The following is a 24,479-nucleotide window of genomic DNA, read 5'->3' as shown; positions in this document are numbered from 1 at the left end:
CGATTGTTGCCAAAACCCATCTGGTTCACTAATGTCCTTTCAGGGGAGAAAATTAGCCATCCTTACCTGGTCTGATCTACATGTGACTACAGATCCATAGCAATGTTCTGGAGAAGAGTCAGATCGGATTTGAAACATTGGGAGGGATTTTACTGTGTCGCTCAAATGAGACTGGAAAACCCCGTCCGAGGTCAAACCTGCATCCACATCTCACCTGCTCTGATTCCATGGTGGGCAGGGCTGTAGAATTCCGGCCAGTTTTTCTTTCCAGATGTTGTCACACCTGAGTTTTTCCAGCACTTTTATCTTTATCCCAATGGTCTAGCAAGTCACTCAGTGCAAGGGCAGTTATGGATAAGCAACAAATGCTGGCCTTGCCAGGGACATCCACATTCTATCAAAGAATTTAGAAAAAATGCCAGGGTGAGCAAGTGATGCTTCAGTTCTACAGAGCCTTTGTCAGCTCTCATTTGGACTATTAAAAGTAAAGTCACCATTGTCCCAGATGACCATAGGCTACTCATCTTTGATACTTTTGACTGGCTATCAGTGCTGAATGAATTGAAACTTTCAAACCTGAGGAACACAAATTCCAGGCAAGGAGCAAGGTTGAGAAGGTGAGACCTTCATGAATAACTTCAGCCGGTATGGAAATTGAACACACCGTGTTGGCATTGCTCTGCATCACAAAACAGCAATCCAGCCAAATTGAGCTAAGCTGACCCCCTCTGGAATATTACACTCAACACATCGCACTACAATAACGATATTGGCCTTGAGAGGACAACACAGATTCACCAGAACATCAGCACTTTAAGGGTTAAAATAAGGAACAATTGAAGAAGCATAGTTTATGTTTCCTTGAGTTTCAAAGATTGAGGGGTAATCTAATCAAGATGGTTAAGATGATAAATGGATTTGAGAGGGTAAATTCAGAAAAACTATTTCCTTTGTGTGGAAAACCTTTGTGTGGCATGCACTTAAAACTAGAGCTATTCCATTTGACAATCCATTAGGTCCAAGTTTTTTTTTCATTCATGGGACATGGCTGTTGCTGACCAGCCAGCATTTATTGTCCATCACAAGTTGCCCTTGAGCTGAATGGCATTTCAGAGGGCAGTTGAAAGTCAACCGCATTGCTGTGGCTCTGGAGTCACATGTAGGCCAGATCAGGTAAAATAAGCTACTGATGACAAATTTCCTTCCCTAAAAGGACATTAGTGAATCAGATGGGTTTTGCTGGCAATTGACAATGGTTTCAAGGTTATCAGTAGATTCTTAATTCCATATGTTTTTTATTGGATTCAAATTCCACCATCTGTCATGGTGGGATTGGAATCCAGGTCCCCAGAACATTAGCTGAGTTTCTGCATTAATAATCTAGTGATAATACCCCTAGGCCATGGCCTCCCATGTTCTGGGAATCTTTGTTGTCCTACTAAGGCCAATATCTTTATTGTTGTATGTCATATTGAGTGTGATATTCCAGATATGATCGGACCAAGGCTCTGAAGAACTGAAGCATCACTTGCATTTTGTCTATGTTCTTTGATAATGTGGGTGTCACTGGCAAGGCCAGCATTTGTTGCACCATATTTTCACACAAAGGAAATATTTGACTCTCTTCTCCAAAAGGCTATCAGTGCTGGATGAATTGAAATTTTCAAAATGGAGGTCAAATGAAGATTTTTAAGATGTGAATATGAAGGGATAAAGACAAGTAAATAGATTGAGAGTCAGATCAGCCATGAATCAATTGATTAGCAAACTAGCATCGAGACTGAAAGGTCAATTCCAATTCCTATGATTTTCAAGGTGGGAACCATATTAATCTGCACCAATGACTCTAAGTCATAAATATCAAGGTGGTTTTCGCATTCAAATTAGTCCCCACTTGGAAACTCTGTTCAGACTTCAGACCACACCTGTGATGTGGACAAAATATTGTGGAATGAAATATGCAGAATACATCCAACTAACTGCTCATTTGAAATATTGCCTTTAGTGAATTATTGGTGTATCTATATTTCTAACATCTCATTCCTCTCTGCTGAAAACTAAGACCCAGTGACATGCCAAATGCTTTCAGACCTCCAGGAAGCAGCCATTCTTCACGCGAGGAGGCAATGTCTTGTCACATGTATGAATCATACATGCTGTCACCACTTGTGATGGGGCTGTAGCAGCAGCTTAAAGCTTGGACATCAACTTACAACAGATGCTACCCGACCTGTGACTTGCAGCAGTTTTGTTTTTATTTTAACAATTTCCAGTTTTACATAGGAATAAAATAACTCTGATGAACCTTTACAGCCCAGTAACAAATCTAAAGATTTTTTATGGCCTCAAAAACTTCTTTCTTGTAGCCACGATGCTGCTTGTTTCTTGTATTATGACAGTTCGTAATTGCGTTACAGTTCTTAAGAGTGGAAAAGTACTGGACAATTTCCCCTGTTTTAAGTGCCTTAACTCTTTGCCAAGCATGACATTTATAAGGAGACACAAACGTAAGACCATGGAGAAGTTTCTATCAGTGTTCTGGCACATGATCATATGGGTACAGAGAATTTAAGAAAATCAGTGTTTCACGGTGCCTTGTAAAAGGTAAAAGCAAATTACTGCTGGAATCTGAAACCAACAGAAAAAATGCTGGAAAATCTCAGCAGGTCTGGCAGTATTTGTAAGGAGAGAAAAGATTGATGTTGCGAGTCCAGATGATCCTTTGTTAAAACTAAACGGTATAGAAAGTGGGAGATATTTATACTGTAGGGTAGGGAATGAAAGATGAGTCAGACCCACAAAAAACAGGGGAAAAGGCTGCTAATGGCAATCCATAGAGACCATAAGACATAGGAGTAGAATTAGGCCATTCGGCCCATTGAGTCTGCTCTGCCATTCAATCATGGCTGATATTTTTCCTCATCCCATTGTCCCCATAACCCCTGATCTCCTTATTAATCAAGAATAATAGAGAATAGAATGGCCAAACAGCAGAGAAGCTGAAATCAGATGGTAAGCTATGACAGATGAAGATGTGGGGAGGGCGGGGGAGGAGATGGGTGGGTGGTAAAATTGAGAAAAGGGGGAAAAGGAGAAGCAAATGGAGCAAAAAGGTTAGGAAAGGGGATAACATGGGGAAAAAATAAGGAAAGACAACAAAGAAATAAAAGATAGAGAACAGTTAAAAACTAAAAATGAAAATAAAGGGTTGAGATGGGGCAGAGTTAATCATCTGAAGTTGTTGAATTCCTTGTAAAGGAATCTGTCTACCACTTTTAAAAAAAAATGGACTTCCAACAAGATAGCAATGTTAAAATATTTCTTGCAAGTGTAGAACCATATTTCTTTCTTTGCCTGAAGGATGTGAGGCATGTTGGAAAACAGTTCCACAGGCATCGCTCACACTTTGGTATTGTGGGTAATCATTCTTCATTAATGCGTTTTAGTGGCCGAGTGTCAGGTGCCTATTCTCTTCACGACAGGCTTCAAATCCTTCGTATCCAACATCTACATAAATGGACTGTCAAGCTGGAGTCAGGGAATGTGATCAGGCTAGGAAGCATGGCTACATTCTTGCCCTACTCAGCGGAGTAGGGCACCAAGACCATTTGTTATGTCTTGAAACAGTTCCTTTCGAGATGAAAAACATACACCATTTTACCTTAGTTAAATGACAAGGCTCAGTTGTGTTGTTTAAAAATTGCATGCCTATAAAGTTTATTTTGGAAATTAAGTCAAAGGAGTTCCACCCATGCCAAAATATCCTGATTGCCTTATCATAATTTGGACCTTAGTAGTGCAGTTATAATACTCTGAACTAGCAAATATCATAATTATGTTTTGATAAATTTATGTAAACAGTAAACAAGGAATAACTTTCAGCCAATTATGACACAAATGCACATTTTCATGTAGTTTTTGTTTTAAATAAAAAGCTTCCGGTCTCTCTCGCTTTTTCGACTTGCATCCTGAGAAACTGTGGAAATTCTTGGTCAGTCACTATAAAAGGCTGTTATGATGTTTTTGCATGGGCATTTTGTTCAGGTTGATCCTCATCCTCTGAACTGCTGTCCACATCACTTCGATCGTCTTTTGACACCTAATCATTAAGGAAAAGAAAGAAAATCACAGTTTAGATGTTCAACCAAAGGCAGTCATAATTTCTGCCCCATGATTCAGGGACAGGTGCCCTAAAATCAAAATTACTTTCTTGATCAAGGTAAAGAAATTCTGCACCATTTTCTATATATTTGAGGACAACACATACTTAAAGGTTTACAGCATGGAAACAGGCCCTTCAGCCCAACTTGTCCATGCTGCCCAGTTTTTAACCACTAAGCTAGTCCCAGTTGCCCACATTTGGCCTATATCCCTCTATACCACTTCTGGGTTAATGTAACACAGCTTTGAATGCAGAGATCCACAGTGGTTAGCACTGCTGCCTCACAGCGCCAGAGACCCAGGTTAGATTCCCAGCTTGGGTCACTGACTGTGCGGAGTCTGCACATTCTCCACATGTCTGCGTGGATTTCCTCCCACATTCTGAAAGATGTGCTGGTTAGGTGAATTGACCATGCTAAATCCTCCCTCGGTGTACCCGAACGGGCACCGGAGTGTGTTAACTAGTGGATTTTCACAGTAACTTCATTGCAGTGTTAATATAAGCCTACTTGTGACACAACTTTAACTTTAAAACTACTTCCAACTGTAGAAGTTTAAAAGATGCAAATGCATCTCCAGGGGATGTTCTCACACACCTGTGCTTTGGAGTGAATGACTTATAAACATATAAAATTATGAAGGGGAGAGATAAGATATAAGCAGGGAGATTGTTTCCACTGGCGGGTGAAACTAGAACCAGGGGGCAGAGCCCCAAAGGGGGAGCAGAGTTAGGACTGAGTTGAGGAGGAACTTATTCACCCAAAGGGTTGTGAAACTGTGGAATTTCCTGCCCAGCGAAGCAGTTGAGGCTACCTCATTGAATGTTTTTAAGGCAAATATAGATAGGTTTTTGAAGAGTAAAGGAGTTAAAAATTATAGTGAGCAGGCGGGTAAGTGGAGCTGAGTCTACAAAAAAATCAGCCTTGATCTTATTGAATGGTGGAGCAGGCTCGAGGGGTCAGATAGCCTACTCCTGCTCCTAGTTCTTATGTTCTTGACTTCAATCTAATGAAGCCAGTTTGACAAAGGTTAGAAGGTGTTCTCTCCATAGCATTAATTTTATCTTTGATTTTAATTGGGGAAGATGGTTGTGTAGTGGCAACATCAGTAGATTAATAATCCAGAGGCGGAGGCCAATTGCTCTGGAGGCATGGGTTCAAATGTGTTCACAGCACGGTGGCACAGTGGTTAGCACTGCTGCTTCACAGTGCGAGGGATCTGGGTTCAATTCCAGCCTTGGGTCATCGTCTGTGTGGAGTTTGCACATTCTCCGTGTCTGCATGGTTTTCCTCTGGGTGCTCCGGTTTCCTCCCACACTCCAAAGATGTGCGGGTTAGGTTGATTGGCCATGTTAAATTGGCCCTTGTGTCAGGGGGGATTAGCAGGGTAAATAGGTGGGGTTATGGAGATAGGGCCTGGGTGGGATTGTGGTCGATGCAGACTTGATGGGCTGAACGGCTTCCTTCTACACTGTAGGATTCTATAAAATTCTATCATGCTAGCTGTAAATTCAATTAATGGAAAACTATGGTGGCCATGCCAACTATCATTGGCTGTTATAAAAACCCATCTGGTTCCCTAATGTCTTTTAGGAAAGGAAATCTACCATCCTTACCCGGTCTGGCCTACATGTGATTCCAGATTCACAGCAACATGAAAAAGGGCCTATCAAACTGCTCAATTCAAGGACAATTGGGGATGAGTAATAAATGCTGGCCTTGCCAATAATGCCAACATCCCATGAAAGCATAATAAAATTACCAGAGTGCCAGCAGCTATTAATAATATTAAGATTTTGGTTGCTGGGGAATCAATGTAAGAGGATGACTTCATTGACCCTGCGAAAGGTTACAGGGGGGACTAGGTTGACAGATTGCACACTACAGATTCTGTCATACAGAATATCAATTGTGAGTTTGATCACGGCAAATTTTGGTGCCATGAAAAGGACAGGAACCAGGTTTAGAGGGATTCCAGAAGTTTGAGATTTAGGGTAGAGTTGGGAAATGTTGACATATTCAGGTGCATTGGAAAGTAAAGGTAAATTAGAACTGGGCAGTAGCTGGAAAGAACAGATGGGCAGTTGGTCAATAGGGGAGTTTCGGGTTGTCTTTTCCTTCCTTGATGACCCTGGAGTAATAACCTGTTACAGTTGAGGAAAATGAAAAACTAGGGACAGGATTCTCTAATTGTGCTCGTTCCCGCCCTGCTGCCAGCAGGAATGGAGAATTGGGCGCTCTGCCAAAACTCTATTCACTGCAACGGCACTGGAGAATCCTAGCTGCAGATGAAGGCAGCAATTTCTGGCATATATTCATTTCACATTGAGAAGAGGGTCTGGCTAGACCCATTGTGTGTCAGATATACTTGTGTTTATGGTCTTCAGAGTAGAGTTACGGCTGTACTGGGAAATCAGTGATAATCTCTTCAAAAATGCAACTGCATTGGTCTAGATTGTGGTCTTGTACCCTGCAGTCTATCTTCAACTCACATTTATCTGACTCAGAAGAGAAGGTTCCACCCATGAGTGAACTGGAATGAAACGAATTTGGATGTTCTAACCAAGTTTCTAATGTATTTGGGTCCTTAGTGTTACTTGGCTACCCCACTGTGAGATCTAAAGGCATATTCCTGGGAATGTTTTCATTGTGGGGGCAAGAAAATTAGGGCCCATTCCCCACAATTTCACCCCCCCAAAACCTGCCCTGGGGTAGGAGGCCATAAGATGCAAGAGCAGAAGAAGGCCATTCAGTCCATTGAGTCTGCTCCACTATTTGATGAGTTTGTGACTAATCTGATGCAAAAATCCTTGACTCCATTTCCCACCTTGTCCCCACACCTCTTGATTCCTTTACTGATTAAAACTCTGTCCATTTCAGCCTTGAACATATTTAACAATCCAGAGGCGGGGAAAGGCCTCACACTGGCACAATTGAGTATGGTCTTCTGAGGGTGACAATAGGAGACAATTAAAAATCTGTCATTCCCCAATGTTACTTGTAGCAAAAAACATTAACTTCCTTTCAAAAGAGACAAACAATAACCTCAGGAGGTCCAATAAGACCACAGAAAATAAACATGGAAACTGCTGGAGGTACTCCGCGGGTCTGGCAGCGTCTGTGAAGAGAGAACCATTTCAAATCTGTGATATTTCACCAGTCCTGCTGAGCATTTCCAGTTTTTATTTCAGATTCCCAGCATCTACAACGTTTTGCTTCAATTTCAGTGAAGCCATCCTTAAACTGTTACTTTCACACCACCTGAATGGTTCCTTAATTATAATCCATTGAAAATGATAAGCTCGATATTTACCTTTCCTTTATGAAATGCTTTAAACACCATGCGGATGATTAGATGGGACCAGTAGATGTGCATAATCAGCAGTGTGATGAGAAGGAGGTTTATGAAGCCCCAGATTTTGAATGGTCCTATGATCTCCCAACTTTCAAAAAACACAGATCTGATGCTCCTATAAACCAAACATAAAACACACGTCTGGGTTAAAGAGTTGTGTGGTGTAACATCCAAAATGGAAACCAATTTGAATCATAGTATGTAAATGGGGATAGAGGTTTCCATCTTCCCCACTTGGGCAATAACCTAACATGATGGATCACTTGGTCATAAAAAAATTATTGAAATCAGTGGAATAAAATCAGGCACAATCTTTAAACAGTGGAAAATCCGGCAGGGCAGATTACCAACTTGACAGCAAGAATGAAAATGTACCAAAATTCTTTTGTCCTCTCTAATCATAGAATAAAGGCACGCTGGCACAGTGGTTAACATTGCTGCCTCACAGTGCAAAGGACCTAAGTTCAATTGCACGAAGTTTGCACATTCTCCCCATGTCTGCGTGGATTTCCTACGGGTGCTCTGGTTTCCTTTCAGTCCAAAAGACGTGCTAGTTAGGTGCATTGACCATGCTAAATTTTATCTCAGTGTACCCGAATAGGCACCAGAATGCGTAGTGTTAATGAAACCTACTTGTGACACAATAAACATACAATTAAAATCAATATACAATCCCAATGAAGCCTGCATACCAGTACGATCTAGGAAGAATTATGCATTAAGTTATTTAAAATTAGCAAAGGCAGAAATTAAGTTAGGAGTTGGGCAGAAACGGTTAGGAGGCTTGTTAGGCTCAACAACCTTTTGCCAATCCTAAGTAATATTTATGTTCTTTTCGTGCAGGGACAAAAATGCTTTTCATGCCTTTTCCACCCGTTTACAGGCCTCTTGCTACCTTAGCTGCTGAGAGCATGAGAATGATAACCACACACTTCTTCACAACAGCTGCTCAAAGACACGTAACTTGGCAAGAGGTGACAAACACCACATGAAATGCAATGACTCAAGAGCAGTACAACTGAGATCCAGTTCAATTAGTTGAGGCAAGTGAGGCAATCCTAGGTTTTGAATGCCTGAATTTCAGTTTTACAATCAAAATCTTCAAATCACTGGGGCTTTCTTAAATTCACGGCAACATTTAAATTTAATTCTACATGAAAGCAGGGCACAGGCCATGGAAATGAATTGGACTGTTTCCTCTTCAATGATTAATGGTTAGCACTGCTGCCCCAAAGCTCCTGGGAGCCAGGTTCAACTCTGGCCTTGGGTGACTCTCTGCGAGAAATTTGCATGTTCTTCCCATGTCTGCATGGGTTTCCTGGGGGTGCTCCAGCTTCCTCCCAAGAGTCCAAAGATGTGCAGGTTAGGTAGATTGACCATGCTAAATTGCGCCTTAAGTGTCCCAAGATGTATACACTAGATGGAAAAGCCATGGGAAATATGTGGGGTTATGGGAGAGAAGATCTGGGTAAGATACTCTGTCAGAGAGTCAGTGCAGCCTCGATGGGCTGGATGGCCTCTTCTTCACTGTGAGGATTCTATGATTCGGAAATGCATCCTAGTTACACAGAGTGGGCTCCTGCTCTTAGCCTCAAGATACTTAATCCCTTCTCACTTGGCTTGCCTAATTACTATGGGGATAAATTTCCTATGTTTGTGATTAAATTGATCCTAAACTCAAAATTAGGGTTCATTACAAGCAGCCATGAGGAATCTGTTCTTTTATGAAATACTTTCTTGTCCAAAATAGTTAACTAACTGAGCAATATTGCCACTGCAGGGTCATATGAAAATGTTATGTTCTTGTTAAAGATTTTTTAAAAATAGTTTGAGAATTATAATGATTTCAATCAGGCCATTGAGGTTGGCTTATTGGAACATGAACTCCCTGATTAAGGCTACCGTCTACAGGTCCAGGCAACGGGCAATCAAGGGGGTTGTCCAACCCGACTGTCTGCCCCTCTACGCGGCTATATTCGTGGCCAGGTGTCCCTGGAAAGGGAGCATCCGGTGTCCGAGGGCACTGTTGATACTCTCCATGCCCGATGGACACAGCAGGGAGTGGGGTGTATTATTGACCCCTTTAATCACATTTTAATTTGATGTTTTAAGTTTCCTTTCTGCTTTGTCTTTTTATTTCGGACGGTTCCCCTCCTTTCAGGGAGCTGCTCCTTTTTGAGTTGTCCCTAAGTTAAGTTGATTTTGTTTATTTTGTTGAAAACAAAAAGATGTCCCTGATTAATGATCTCAACAAAAGACATCCCTGATTAAGGATCCAATTGATGAGCCAGTTAGGGAGTCTTTGCCTTCTATTAACCAGGAGTGTCAGTTCCTCTGATACCCTCCGAGGTAGACTTCTGACTGGCAGCACTCTTTGCCCTGTTAGAGTTGTAAATAAAGGGATTTTGGTGATGGGACTTCTGCTTCTGCAGACTCACTACAGGCATGTCCCAACTAATTATGAACTTTCAGTCTAAAAGAATTCTTGCAAACTAGTTAAAAATAAAATACTTTTTCTGCTCTTTCTGAGTGCGTTCATCTAAATGATTTAACAAGCATTGGTCTGGATATTAGGATGGATTGCACGTGGATCACAATTTAACATGCTTGACTGAGGTTCAGTTCTGCTATTACAGTGGTGATGTCCAATCATTTATTTTCTGTTGTTATGTCAACCAATACAGTACGAATTTTAGAGCATTCATTTTCAAAATCTGGTCATTTAAAAATGGACATTTGGATTTCTCAGATTCAATCCACTTAAAGTCAACGAAAAATTGTCCTTTATTTATTCATTCAGGGATATGTATGTCGCTGACAAGAACAGATTTGTTCTTATCCCTTTATTTCCCTTGAAACCTTTTTAAATCAAAGAAAATACAGCTCCTTGCTTCCACTAAATGAACAAAGGTGATGGCTGGGATTCTCCCAGAAAAGTCCCCAATTCATGTGAAAACTGGAGTAACTGCCACTGGTTTTTTTAAGCGGGATTTTCAGGATGAATCTCCCATGCTCTGAGCACTGCAGAGTGCCTTGGCGGAATTCACTCTGAATATCAATAGGTGGGGCCTATTCTCACTTAAGAGGCCGGCAGCATTGTGCTGGGTGCGCCACTGCACATGCGCCGATCTGTCAGAGCGAAGATCCCAACTAATCCCACACTGCTGGCCTCCCAGTTGCTGGCAAGTACAGCAAACCTCCATTGCTGCCCCTCTACCCCCTCAATCCCGGATCTCTCCAGGCAAGTCTTGATGTTCCCCCCCAACTCCGATCTCCCTGACCACCTCCCCTTTCCATGGCAGTCCCTCCCACCCCCATCAGCTTGACACCCTCATCCCCTACCACACTTGGGCACTCCCAACGTCTTCCCCCCTCCACCCCAATCATCTCCCCCTCCCCAACCTGGATGGCCAGCCCCAATCATCTCCTCTCTCTCCCAAAGCTATAAGTGCAGAGTAGCAGCGGGATGTCTAACCTTCATTGATAGTCCCCGCTACAACTCCCACCACCCCCCCCCACCCCGCCATAAGCCCTGTCCTCCTGTGGCCCTGCCCGCTTGACACTGCCTCATGCCTGGTGGGGAGAGCCAAGGTGCCCCTTGGGCACTGCCAGTTTGTCCCCTGGCCATTGCCAATGTGCCCCTTGGGTGGGGCCCCTTGAGGTGCCACTGCCAAGCTGGCACTGCCTAGGGGGCACTCCGCTTTGCCCCAACCTCCTGGGGGGCTCTCCAGCGGGGTTGGCCATCTGTCCTCCAGTCATGTGGAGCTGTTGTGAATGCTGCTGGAGGGAATAACTACTGGTTGTGAGAGTGAGAGAGTGGCGGGGGTGGTACTGCCAGTCCCGGACCCGCTGGTGGGATGCAAATCCCAAATTAAATATTGAAATCAGCTTCACGCCGATTTCTGGCACGGAGCTGATTATGCCAAAATCTTTGCCACGGAGGCCATTGTGCCTAGCGGGGAGCCCACAAAACAGCCTCAGCTGGTGTCCCCCAAACCATTGCACTAGGAGAATCAGCATCCTATACGTGCAACCCAAAAAATCCCAAATTTGCTTCCCTATCTGTGCTGAGTCAGATTATCTCAGCCTTCATTAGGGACGGAAAAATCAGGCAAGTTGCTGTGGGCCTTAATTGCTGAAAAGTTGACGTGTGCCCACGTTGAGTGAGGTCCTGATTTCAAAACGCTAAATGGCCAAATAATCTGGCTACATCCACAGTCCAGGCTCAAACACGAAGCACGCACAATTGGCCAAGGCATCACAGAATGACCAGAGTTTATGAAATTATATCCCAACAGGAGTCCACACCTGGAGGAGGAGGAAGATATATACGTTTTTTAAAGACATTGGAAAAATCTTACTGCTCTTTGTTAAACCAAGGTTAGCTAATTGTGAAAAGTTCAGGTGGATGTTACTTACATGATGGGGTATATTACCAGGCGGGTCACAATGAAAACCACAGCAAACATCAAGAAGAAGACATTACAGAGCTTTTGCCATTTCGCATAGTTTGCCATTTTAGCCAGCTGGAATGAAAGGAAACAATAATGAGTGTCCTGAACATATCAATAAATCTTTAAGAAAACTGTCCACGACAAACATGCAACTCGCAAGTAGCAGCCATTCATGGGCAAGTTATCCATTTTCTTACTGTGAATAATGAACCTTGGTGAGAGAATGCATGTCCCCAGAGTAACCAGGAAACATCCACACACTTAAACCCATTGCATGGTTTAGTCAACTGACTAAATAGTTTTCAATAACACAATCGTAAAATACTGCGGATGCTGGAAATCTGAAATTAAAAACAAAACGTAGCTGTGGAAATACTCAGTGTACAAGGAAGGATCACAAGAATATCTAGCCTTCACTCTATATTGTCATTGATGGGATTAATCTCTAGTCACTGTTACCCAAGAGTTTCAATGTGAAGATGCCAGCGTTGGACTAGGGTAAACACAGTAAGAAGTATCACAACACCAGGTTAAAATCCAACAGGTTTATTGGGTAGTAAATGCCACTGGCTTTAGGAACGCTGTTCCTTTGTCAGGAAACTCTCCACTCACCTGACGAAGGAACAGTGTTCCGAAAGATAGTGGCATTTACTACCAAATAAACCTGTTGGACTTTAATCTGGTGTTGTGATACTTCTTATTGTGTTTACCCAAGAGTTTCCCCGAACTTCAAGCTCTCCTCTGTATTTTTTTCATTACGTCAATAATCACTCATCATCCAACTCATCCACCTTTCTGCTGATGCTCACACTTCACATTCGTTCATTTCCTTAATTCCAAATTTTGTTCATTTCTTGACATTCATTTATCTTCCCCATCCTCAGATAGAATTTCCATATCTTCTCCATTGTGAAACGTGCCAAGAAACTTTGTTTAATCTTCCTTCGTAAACTCCTTTTCTCTCAATATTTCTCTTGAAACCTCAAATCTACCCAAGGTTTGAATACTGCTCTCATTCTGGTGAGGATCTTATTGTAATCCTAAGCAACATTCAAGAAACAATTTCTCATAATTGGTGAATTTGTGATCCCTCAGTGATTTTTAGCATCTAACCCCCGTCACCCATCCTGGTAACAAGCTACTCTCCCTCTATCACTTTTTCTACTTCATCAATAATACCATGACTAGATTCCTCTGAGGTTTCATAATGCACCTCTTCCATCCGACTGCGTTATTTCAAAATTAACTGCACCATCTTCTCCTCCAAGCCCAACTCTTAACTCTCTCTGCTCCAAGAAGACAAAATAGTTTCTCTCTCTTAGAACATAAGAACGTAAGAAATAGGAGCAGGAGTAGGCCATCTAGCCCTTCGAGCCTGCCCTGCCATTCAATAAGATCATGGCTGATCTGTCGTGTCTCAGTTCCACATTCCCGCCTTCTCCCCATAACCCTTAATCCCCTTGCCTATCAAAAACCTATCAACCCGCGTCTTAAATATATTTAGCGAGGCAGCCTCCACCACTTCAACGGGCAGAGAATTCCAGAGATTCACCACCCTTTGAGTGAAGAAGTTCCTCCTCAACTCCGTTCTAAACCGCCCCCCCCCTTTATCTTGAGGCTGTGCCCTCTAGTCTTACTGTCCTTTCTGAGCGGGAAGAGCCTCTCCACCTCTATCCTATCCATCCCATTCATCATCTTATATGTCTCAATGAGATCTCCCCTCATTCTTCTAAACTCTAACGAGTACAAGCCTAGTTTATTCAGCCCCTCCTCATAATTCAACCCCCTCAACTCTGGTATCAGCCGGTATTAGTCTTGCCTTGTCCCTATAATGTTCAGATTTTTAAGCACTTAAGTTGCCTAATCATTCAATAATGCATTGAATGATACAGTACAGAAGGAATTAGCCCTTCTGTGCCTGATCATTAAGTCTTCATTTATTTTCGCATATTCTTCATCATTCCATTAGTAGCTGTGTTCTTAGTTATTCAACTTGGTTTCTCAATAATAAGACCATAAAATGGGCAGCATAAGTCACCAAATCATGAGAAAGAAACTGAAGGCAAGATTTGTAAGTAATTCAGAGGTTTACCATAGTAGCAAAATTGTACTTATAGGCAAATTTAATTATTCTATAGTGGACTGGAATAAGGCAGAGATTTGCAGTAACAATGAGGCAAGGTTCTTGGGATATCTCCAGGAAGAGTTCCTTAAATAAAATGTTGTTTCTCCATCAGGGAGAGTTATATGTTAAACCTGATTCAGTACAATGAAGCAAGACATACAAATGGTCTGAAGATAAGCAAATAGTTATGAAATGGTGACCAATACCAAACCAGAGATATAATGAAAAAGAGAAGTCAAAGAGTCAGTCAAAAAGTTAGTGAATGTCAATGGATTGAAAAGAATCCTAATTCATACCAGTGCATGGATTAAAAAGAATCCTAATTCATACCAGTGCTTAAAACCTCTAACCTGGTCCGTGGCTGGGATTCTCCGATCCTGCTGCACTGAATGGAGTTTTGGCCAAATTCTCCATTCTCGCTAGCAGTGGGGTGGGTATGGACAAGATCGCAGAATCCTGCCTGAAATGTTAGGTAGAATAGCAGATCAAACAAATGGACCAGCAATGATAGATATTTAGATATGGGTTGGACAGGGACAACTTCAAGGTACCCTGCGTATGTGAAAGAATATTATTTGAAGATCAGTGTTAAATACGTAAAGGTGCAAGAGCAAAAGTGAAGATTAAAATGAGCGACAGATATGATAACTGCAAGGATGATAATGCAAAAATAAATTTAAAATATATAGAAGGGAAAATAAAGGGAAATTATGAAGGTAAGGGAATATAATATAATTGGTATCACAAAGGGCTATTATATGCAGGTACATAAAAGTATAGTGAAAGAAGAGGTGAGGCCAATGGAAAACTAAAGGATCACGGTGTATTTTGAGAATGAGGGAATGGTAGAAGTATTTTACTCAATTTTTACAGCAAAGTTGAAAGTAAGAACATCTGAGGGTGACGGGAAAAGGTTACTCCTGAAGGAAAGTACTCAAAAGGAGCCTTTCATTAAGAAAGTTAATCAGGCTGAAAGTAGAAAAGCTGCCAGGCCCAGTTGGTATGTGTGATACAAAATTGAAATATTTTGGGGACAGCAGAAGCAAGATATTTTTCAAAAAATCTTTTGGCAAATAGAATTCTTTCAAAGGACTGGATAATGGCAAATGTTATATCCACATTCGAAGTAGCAATGATCTGGCAGAAAATAATAATATAGGGGAGTTAGATTAGAGCAGATAATTTACAGATAAAAAGCAAATATCTGCACATATGGGTGAATTAAATTGACTTCTTCTGTGTGGCCATGTCCAATTTTCTTTTAAAAGAAACAATACTATCAGTTTAGCTGACTGAAAGCAGATACCTGGGAGCTGGCTGCAGTAATTCAGCAACTCACTTGAATGTGCCATTTTCAATAACAGTTTTGAAGAACTGTTGTCATCACTCCATTAAGATTGTAACTGATATACACAATTGTATGGGTGATGGATACCTTTGTGGGATTATCTCCGGTGTAACGATAGAAAACGCACGGTGGCTTCATGTTCTCAGATTAGGAAAATATTCTCTCTCCAATGCCTAGTTCTTTACACCTACCTCTAAAACAATGTCAGCTGCGTCATGCAAGAGGAGAACAATGGTCCCTGCCCGTGTCATGTTGGCAACATAGGCGATTGTAAGCAGTAGAATGGTGACATGATGATGGATACACATGACAAAAAAATCCTAAAACAAAGAAGTGAAAGGCAACTTTGATTATTTGAATCTTGACTCATTTCAGTCCACTCAGCGATGTTCCGATTTGAGGTACGCTGTAGTTTGCAGTCGCAGCTCAGGGATCCAAGCTTGTGTATTTGTGTTCTTATGTTATGTTCTTATGTTCAAAAACCCTTGCGCTTGGGTCAGGAAAGTCTGACCCTTGTACCCGGAAATGTGAGTATATTATCTAAACTGCCCATCAAATATCTTACTGAAGGGGTGTTGCATTATCTGCAGTTATTACTTCTTGGAATTTCTTCAGAATTATACTGAAAATGCTTTTTCACAAGAAGCATCATTTCCCCCAGCTTGCTATCGATGACCAGTCGATAGCTACTTATCGACACTACAAATCCCAATTTTTCCATTCTTCAAGTTACACTATACTAGAATGGAGTAATGGAGTAACAATCCAGGACCAGAGGGTAATATTCCACACTGTGTTTGGAGGAGATGGGGGGAAGCATTAGCAGGAAGAACAAGTGCCCAGGTTAAAAGTATAGTCTTTATTGAAAATGTCCTTCAACTCAAGGAGTTTTTGTTTGATAATACGGGACCAGAGTTTGTTTTTTGTTGCTACTTCCTTTCCCTATCCCAACTTTCTCTCCTCCCCTATGGTATGTGTAGGTTGGGGTGCATGTTGCCCCTTTAAGACTGCAGGTCAGGTGACCCAGGGAGCTAAATCAACCCAGAGTGGAGTTTGAGGCACCAGTCTAGGATTGACTGTGAAGCTCTTACACCTTGTATAAAGGGCTCCCTTATTCTTTTCTACACCTCACAGCGAGACCCAAACATAATACACCTCATTCCCCGCAGGCAGTGAAATAATAGTATAATAGTTTGACACGCAACATAGAAAATAAGAATAGACTATTTGACCCATCAAGCCTGCTCCACCATTCAATAAGATCTACATTCCATAACCCTCAACTCTCCATCAACAGAAAACTAAGTCAGCCTTCTATAAGAAAGTGCAAATCAGTCAGAACTCCTGAAACTGTTACTGCCCAAAGAAAAATTGTAAAAACTGTTCTTAACAGGGATAGGGCGAGGGAGAGGGCCTGGGAAGATATTCTGTCAGAGAGTCGGTGCAGACTTGATGGGCCGAATAGCCTTTTTCTGCATGGTAGGGATTCTATGTGATTGGCAAAACCTTTATTGTCCAAATTGGGACATATCTGAGTAGAGGAGGATTTCTGCTTGCTATGGGAGATCCTGATGGAATTTCTGCCCCAGAAACATATTAACATATTGGAAACCATAACATAAACCTGCCTGTCTCCCTCCTCCCATCCCCACCCCGAGCCACACAAAGTTTCCAATGAGAACCACTGGTCAACAGCAGCAGCCACATTGTGGGGCCCTAGCCAAGTTCTGCTAATTCAGTAAAAAGTGAAAAGTAAAAAGGTCAGGGATTAGATGGTGTTTGTAATGATCATCATTATAATGGAATATGGAATTTAACTGTTCTTATGTTCTAAGTTACTGATAGACACGGGTCTGTTCCATTTGTGCGGAGACATTGTCGGAATGCCCCAATTATTCAATATTTTGTGGTAAAGTTCTCCTTCCAGCATGGAATTGCTGCATAATGTGAATATATTGTGGTGACTCTGCATGCGTCATTTCTAGTCTTTATGTTGTCAGGGGAGGAGCTGGTAAACTTGTGGAGCGTTGCCAGCAGAGAGGAACCTTGGACTGTGGTATGTGCAAAGAGGTGTGTACGCAAGCAGGCTCCATCCACAAAAATCAATAGCCCAGCTTGTAATTTGATCTTCTTTTCAATGACACTATTGCTCTATCATACATTAGTGACATTTATTCCATATTTAAGTTATTTTAAACAATTCCAAATGGTTCCATGCTATCCAGTTGCATGCTCCATAATGAGCTTGAACTGTGCCAATACTTCATTGTTGACCCTGCATAAACAACTTTCATATCTGATTACAGCTTGATAGAAAGCAGTGACTGTTTAAACCCAAACAACTATACAGAATCATAAACCAGGGAAACAATAAAGATTACCCTAATAATTTCCTGATTATAGATCAAACAATGGTGGAGGCGGATTGGTTTTTTAAGTAAGGGTCTCATTAACTTCTAATGTTCATGCCCACCATCATAGATAGCTAAGATTTGAGGAATAAAATGTGTGGAACTACTAGGATTTGATTTGCTTTATTGTCACATGTATTGAGATACATTGAAAAGTATTTTTTCTTGCACACTATGCAGACAAAGCATACCGTTCACATAGAAGGAATGGAGAGGGTGCAGAATGTAGTGTTACAGTCAAAGTTAAGATGTAGAGAAAAATCAGCTTAATATATGGTAGGTCCATTCAAAAGAATGATATAAACTCACAAAGAAAACCAGCACAAGTGAATTTGTCCTTCAAGAGAGACCAAAGCATTGAAAAAAATTAAATTACTTTGAAAAATCAAAACTAAATATTAGGTTGGTTATATTTTAAGATGTTAATAAATCACTGACTTTCACTACATTACAGTTTAGTATTATGATTTCTATCTAAGCAATGAATATAAGGCATGCTGTTCACAACTATAGTTGGGGGGGTAGGGGAGGAGATTCTCCTCAAAAAATTCTAAGGGTGGGTTTTTACAACTTCGTCACGCCTGATTTTGAGTGCAAAAATGTCAAAATCAAACATGAAGGGGCCTATTTTACCATTGTGATTCTAAGTGCTGGGCCGACTTGAAACTGGGAGTGTTTCAGATCTGACTTTTAGACCCATTCTCAGGTGCCCCCATAAGCATTCTGCCTGAAAAAAAATCAGCAATTCCGAATCGTGCTGCACAAGCCTGTGGGCGACGCTTAATGCTCCCGAAATCCTGCAGCTCCGATCGGCACCTCCAACTGCGCATGTGCAAAAAATTGCCCCACCCCCACAACATTACTGACCCTCTTATCCCACCACCCAGACCAATCGCGGGCCCCTACCACGCCTCCCGCCCCCCCCACCCCACCGATCTCATCCGAGTGGCAGCAGACCCCCTGCCCCCCTGCTGATCTCAAGCAGAGTGGCAGTGGACGCACCTCCCCCCCGCCCCTCCATTTTCCCTCCACTGCTCTCAGGCAGAATGGCAGCAGACCCCCCTTCTTCTTCCGAACCCCCCTCTCCTCACAGCCGATCTCAAGCAAAGAGCCGTTGGACACTTGGCACCCACCTCCTCACTAACTGGAGCATCCAAATCAAACTTCTATGGAGCATGTCTATTTCATGCTGATTCTGGATGGGCGAATGCAATGGTAAAGGGGGAACTGCTGGTAAAATTGGCCGTGTAGCCCATTAAGTCAATTTAAATGCATGCGAGAGAGAAAGAGCGAGAAAGAGGCTAACCGGCCCGGAGATGTCAGTCCTAAGCCTGCTAATGATATTTAAACCAGAATTTAAATAAATTACGCAGCTCCGTGCTGATTTCTGGCACGGATCTGACGGTGCTGAAAATCCAGCTGCTGGAGGTGCACGGGAGGTCGTGGCACCCGAAGGGAAACCTCAAAATGGCCTCCTCTGGAGTCTCGTGGCCCACTGCACTGAATCCCCCCAGGATGTCACAAAACACCTTACAGCTAATGAGGTATTTCTGCAGTGCAGGCACTGCCGTAATGCCGCAACCAATTTGCTGACAAATGCAGCACCCCTCAGTACTGCACCATTATGCCAACCTTGGCTCATTTTTGTGCCCAAATCATGGAATAGGATTTAAATTCTCACCTTTAGACTTAGAGGCAAGAGCACTACCAGCTGAGCCAATGTCTAGGATAATAATGCATAATAGAGGTGGATATAATAGAGTTGGAGAGACTCTTTCCGCTCAGAAAGGACAGTAGGACTAGGGGGCACAGCCTCAAGATAAAAGGGGGGCGGTTTAGAATGGAATTGAGGAGGAACTTCTTCACTCAAAGGGTGGTGAATCTCTGGAATTCTCTGCCCGTTGAAGTGGTGGAGGCTGCCTCGCTAAATATTTTTAAGACGCGGGTTGATGGGTTTTTGATAAGAGAGGGGATTAAGGGTTATGGGGAGAGGGCGGGAAAGTGGAACTGAGCAGCGACAGATCAGCCATGATCTTATTGAATGGCGGGGCAGGCTCGAAGGGCTAGATGGCCTACTCCTGCTCCTATTTCTTATGTTCTTATGTTCTTATAACATGCTCCACCGATCGGTTCAATCCACCAGCTGGATAAATACAGCATAAATATAGTGTTGGATGTCTGCAGCATAATAGCTCAAGTTTTCCTTTCTAAACAATGGCTCCATGCTGCTGACTCCAACAAAAGGGAGCCACGCATTTCTCGGAGATATTGATAACAAAAGCCAAGCAACATGGAGGCTCTTTATGTGCTGGATATCTCATCACATGTTAGATTCAAGTAGCTATTTGAACACCAGATGCCTTCAATGCAACATCGTCATCTTGGCTACTAATATAAAGCTACAGGTGCCTGCACATCATCAAGTAACCAGAGGCTTACCTTTCTTTTAACATCAAAAAACTGTGAAAATATCAGAGAACCATAGAAAGCAAACTCCATCATGAAGTGTATGTAGACTTCCGATGAAAGTTCCTGTGAAAAAGGGTAAAAAGACAGGATGTAAGTTTCTGTTTCAAGCAAGTTTCCTCTGAGTGATGCCAAAGAGACAGACACAAAAGATTTTGTTTCCCAAACCACAGGGCTTTATTTTTTACACTCTGCCCACCTGGCAGAAACTGCCCACAAATTCACCAGGTGACATCTCACATTGATCCTGAACTGTATGAACCTGCTTCTACTGGGCAGGCAAGGGAGATGACTATCTGAAAGTTAAACAGGATTTTGTCACCATTGATTGTAAAGAATAATCACTCAAAATGCTAAACCATGAGTAGGTCAATAAATCACCTACCATTCTGTTCCAAATTTTGTTTGGATTCTGATTGTGTGGAATTTGGGCAGTTTCAAAACTAGACTGAGAAACTTTTACATCAGAAACTTCCGACCTTGTCCGTAGCTAGGATTCTCCAGTGCTCCTGCAGTGAATGGAGTGTTGACTGAGTGTCACATTCATTCTCGAAGGCAGAAGTGTGGGAATGAATGTGATTGGAGAATCCCGCCCTTAATGTTTGCGACAGTTTTCAATTTTCTTTTTAAATGCTGCTCACCTGTCAGTGGTGGGGATTTATCCATTTGTCAAACCAGTGTCAGCATCAATCACAGATAATGTATGTTAAAGTTCTCTGCACGGTGATCCAAAAATGTAGCTTCACCTTGCAGCTTTACTCAGCTGCTGACACCTGGTTGTCTTTGAGTTCCATTTAAGACCCACATGCTCAAGGGTCTATCAATGTCAGTTGTGAATAAAATTAATGACTGATTGTGTTCTGAGGGGATAGAGGGCTCTGAGCTTCCTTGTTATCTGGGTGAAGGGGTCTCCAATCTCTTAATGGATGCCATTTGCATCATTCTCAGCCTTTTTGCCTAACACTTACATTCCATTTGTCTTTTTATCTATGACATCTTGGTCAATTACACAAACTTCCCTCGTCACCTTTACAATATAGATCTCATCCTACTGTTTTTGCCTTCAACTCTGGCAAAGGGTCACCCAGACTTGAAATGTTGGCCCTATTCTCTCTCTCCACAGATGCTGTCAGACCTGCTGAGATTTTCCAGCAGTTTCTATCCTTGTCTCAGATTTGCAAAATTTTGCTTTTATCCATTCATTGGAGTCCTGGATGGCTGACTCCTTACTCTGATAGTTACAATTATTATAATAATTAAGTTGGCATTTTTGAGGAAATGTTAAATTGAAGAAGGTGCAATATTTCAGATGAGAGACTCAAGATATCCTGATGTGGTGAGATTCTGCAATGAGGCAAGCTATCTTTTTCCTTTCTAAATATGCTTCATCAGTAAACCTTATGCTTTCCACGACACCAAGCTGTGGCTTTCTCTGCCAGTTTTGGGTGGGTTTGTGCTGTTGCTTTGCATTCACTTGGATCTAGACTGAAGTTGTCCAAGCTCATTATATCTAGAACAGGAACGGCTGATGAACTGAGGTCTCCATTGGCCCACATCAGACCAGCTGGACACAAACCCATTTTTAGGATCACATGTGGTTACTCAGTCTTTTGCATGCCTAGTCTTCAAAGTGGACAAAGCGGGACAAATGGAATATTCTTCAATGTTGCATCTAATGAGCAAATATATTACCAAACACATATCATAGGAAACTCATTTACACTATAGTGCAGGGCCCTGCCACAACCAAATAAAACCAGACTTGCCATTTGGCTATAATTTTATAGAGAAGTCTATCCCACTCCTGTGTTTAAACGTTAAGTAACATATCCTTTATTCTGAAAATAACTTGAAAGGTTTAGTAACCACCTGCTGCCATTTTTTAAGTTTTTTTGTTGTATTCTTATTAAAGGTATCTCATGAATTAGTTTAAACAACTGGGTGGGGTGGGAACAAAATGAGTCTTTGTCCATAAGTCTTGGATTAACTTTCCAGCTGAGAACGTGAAGTCGTTCTCCGATTGGATGTGTAAGATGACGGAAATTTGGTTCGGTCTGAAGGTTGGAGCTGGTCAAACTTGTTAGACAGACAAACTTATCCCCAGAAAGATCAAAAATTGGTATGTTATCTTTGGGGGGCACTTAAGTTATGAAAGTAGGCGTAGATCGACAGTATGTTCACCAAAAAGAGCTACAGCTAAAATTGTTGTTTTGTTAAGTATAATGAAGCATGCACCAAGCTGAAACGTGAAGACAGAAAAGATCAAGTAATAAATACATAAAAGTCACTTCTTTAAAGTAGTAGTTCTCTTAATGTATATGAAGAAATATGCATTATTTACAGATATATAGGCACTAGAGATCGTGCAGAGAAGATTCGCAAGGAATGATACCAGAAATAAATGGATAAACACATCGGGAAAGGATGAACAGACTGAGTCATTTTCCTCGTGGAAACAAGTGTCTGAGGTTTGACCTAATCGGGGTATTTAAAATGATGAAAGGTTTTAATCAAGGAGATACAGAGAGAATGTTTCCTCCTGTGGGGAAGAGCGCAACCAGGAGGCCATCGATATGGGAGGGCAGAGGTACAAAAGGATCCAGAGGGGCATTTTTTTCACTGAGAGGATGGTAAGTGTCTGGAAGAGGCTGCCAGAGTCAATGGTACAGGCAGATACAATTTTGTCTTTTACAAAGCATTTAGATAGTTACATGAGTAAGGTGGGTATGGAGGGATATGGGCCAAGTGCAGGCAATTGGGATTAGCTTAGTGGTAAAAACTGGGCAGCATTGACAAATTGGGCCAAAGGGCCTGTTTCCATGCTGTAAATCTTTATGAAATAAAATGCTCACCAAGAAATTTAACAGGGAATTCAGAAGAAACATCTGAAAGAATGGTGAGAATGTGGAACGAACAGGGTGTATTTAAATTAATAGTATACTTGCATTTAAGGGGAGGCTGGACAATCACACAAAGGAGCGGGGAATAGATAGTTACAGAGAGAGATTTCGATGAGGAAAGATGAGGAACATGGTTTAGTTAGGATGAAAAGTCTACTTCTGTGTTATATTTCCTATGTAATCTTGTTACTGCTTAGGGCTTAGGTATCAAGCAAGGCAAAAAGCAAAATGGGGATCAACATTTTTTAAGTGAAGCTATATGCTACCCTCATTATTTTAATTCTACCTTTTTGTTATTCTTTTATGAGATGTGGGTATCGCTGGCTGGGCCAGTGTATGCTGCCCACGCCTAAGTGCCCTCTGAAATGGGCAATTACGAGTCAACCACATTGCTGTGGGAGAGGAGTCACGTGTAGGCCAGACCAGGTAAGGATGGCAGATTTCCTTCCCTAAATGACATTAGTGAACCAGATGGATTTTTCCGACAATGGACAATGGTTTCTTGATCATCAGCAGATTCTTAATTCCAGATATTTTAATGGAATTAAAATTTCACCCATCTGCCACAGTGGGATTCAAACCCGGGTCCCCAGACATTACCCTGGGTCTCTGGGGTACTAGTCCAGCAACAATACCATGACGCCACCGCCTCACTGCCTCTGCTGTCTGGCCTACATGTGACTCCAGACCCATGGCCACATGATTGCCTCTGAAATGTCTTCTGAAGTGGAGGGCGGTTAGGGATGGGCAACAAATGCTGGGCCCAGCCAGCAATGCCCACATCCCATAAAAAACTTTAAAAAACAAAGCAATCCTTCAGGGCGAAGCCTTTGACCACCCCCATTCCATCAGGTGGCAACTAAGTGGTAAATGTTAATTTGTTGTTATGAATCGATGACTGTAGTATAGAAGAGATTGACCAACAAATGCCTTCAAAATGTTCATTTTTCCCCCCTTCTATGATGATACAAACATAAAGGTAACAACAGGAATCATTATTATCTGGGATCATAGGCTACAGAAATGGTGCCCCCCCAACCCAACCATTAACAAAAATATAATGAAAATGATCCTCACATGAAAGGGATAGTTGTACCAGCATTCTCTGCTATCCCATAGCCAAGAACTCTGTTGAGAGGGGAAACGTACACAAATTTAAAAAGTCATTATACTTTCAGCTTAGAACAGAATTAAAAAAAAAATAAATTTATAGAGAATATTCTTCAAAATGCCTGTGTGAATGTTAACACAAGATTATGT

At 41.8% G+C, this 24,479-nt stretch overlaps 1 protein-coding gene across 1 annotated transcript in view; it reads right to left on the bottom strand.

The window, feature by feature from the left end:
- Positions 1-3,072: 3,072 nt before the first annotated feature.
- The window catches only part of LOC145359204 (ceramide synthase 6-like), a 44,672-nt gene continuing 23,265 nt past the window's right edge, over positions 3,073-24,479 (bottom strand). Inside the window, exons 5-10 of the mRNA XM_080213674.1 lie at positions 24,297-24,347; positions 20,293-20,385; positions 15,634-15,762; positions 11,935-12,041; positions 7,474-7,630; positions 3,073-4,099 (exon numbers count right to left, since the gene is read on the bottom strand). Of these exons, the coding sequence (XP_080069800.1) occupies positions 4,013-4,099; positions 7,474-7,630; positions 11,935-12,041; positions 15,634-15,762; positions 20,293-20,385; positions 24,297-24,347 (624 nt within the window). The 3' untranslated portion in view covers positions 3,073-4,012. The remainder of the gene's footprint in view (positions 4,100-7,473; positions 7,631-11,934; positions 12,042-15,633; positions 15,763-20,292; positions 20,386-24,296; positions 24,348-24,479) is intronic.

The sequence above is a fragment of the Carcharhinus amblyrhynchos genome, chromosome 27, assembly GCF_965287045.1.
Source record: "Carcharhinus amblyrhynchos chromosome 27, sCarAmb.v2.hapA, whole genome shotgun sequence".
In the NCBI taxonomy this organism is placed as follows: domain Eukaryota; kingdom Metazoa; phylum Chordata; class Chondrichthyes; order Carcharhiniformes; family Carcharhinidae; genus Carcharhinus; species Carcharhinus amblyrhynchos.
This window is presented reverse-complemented; position numbering and strand designations above follow the sequence as displayed.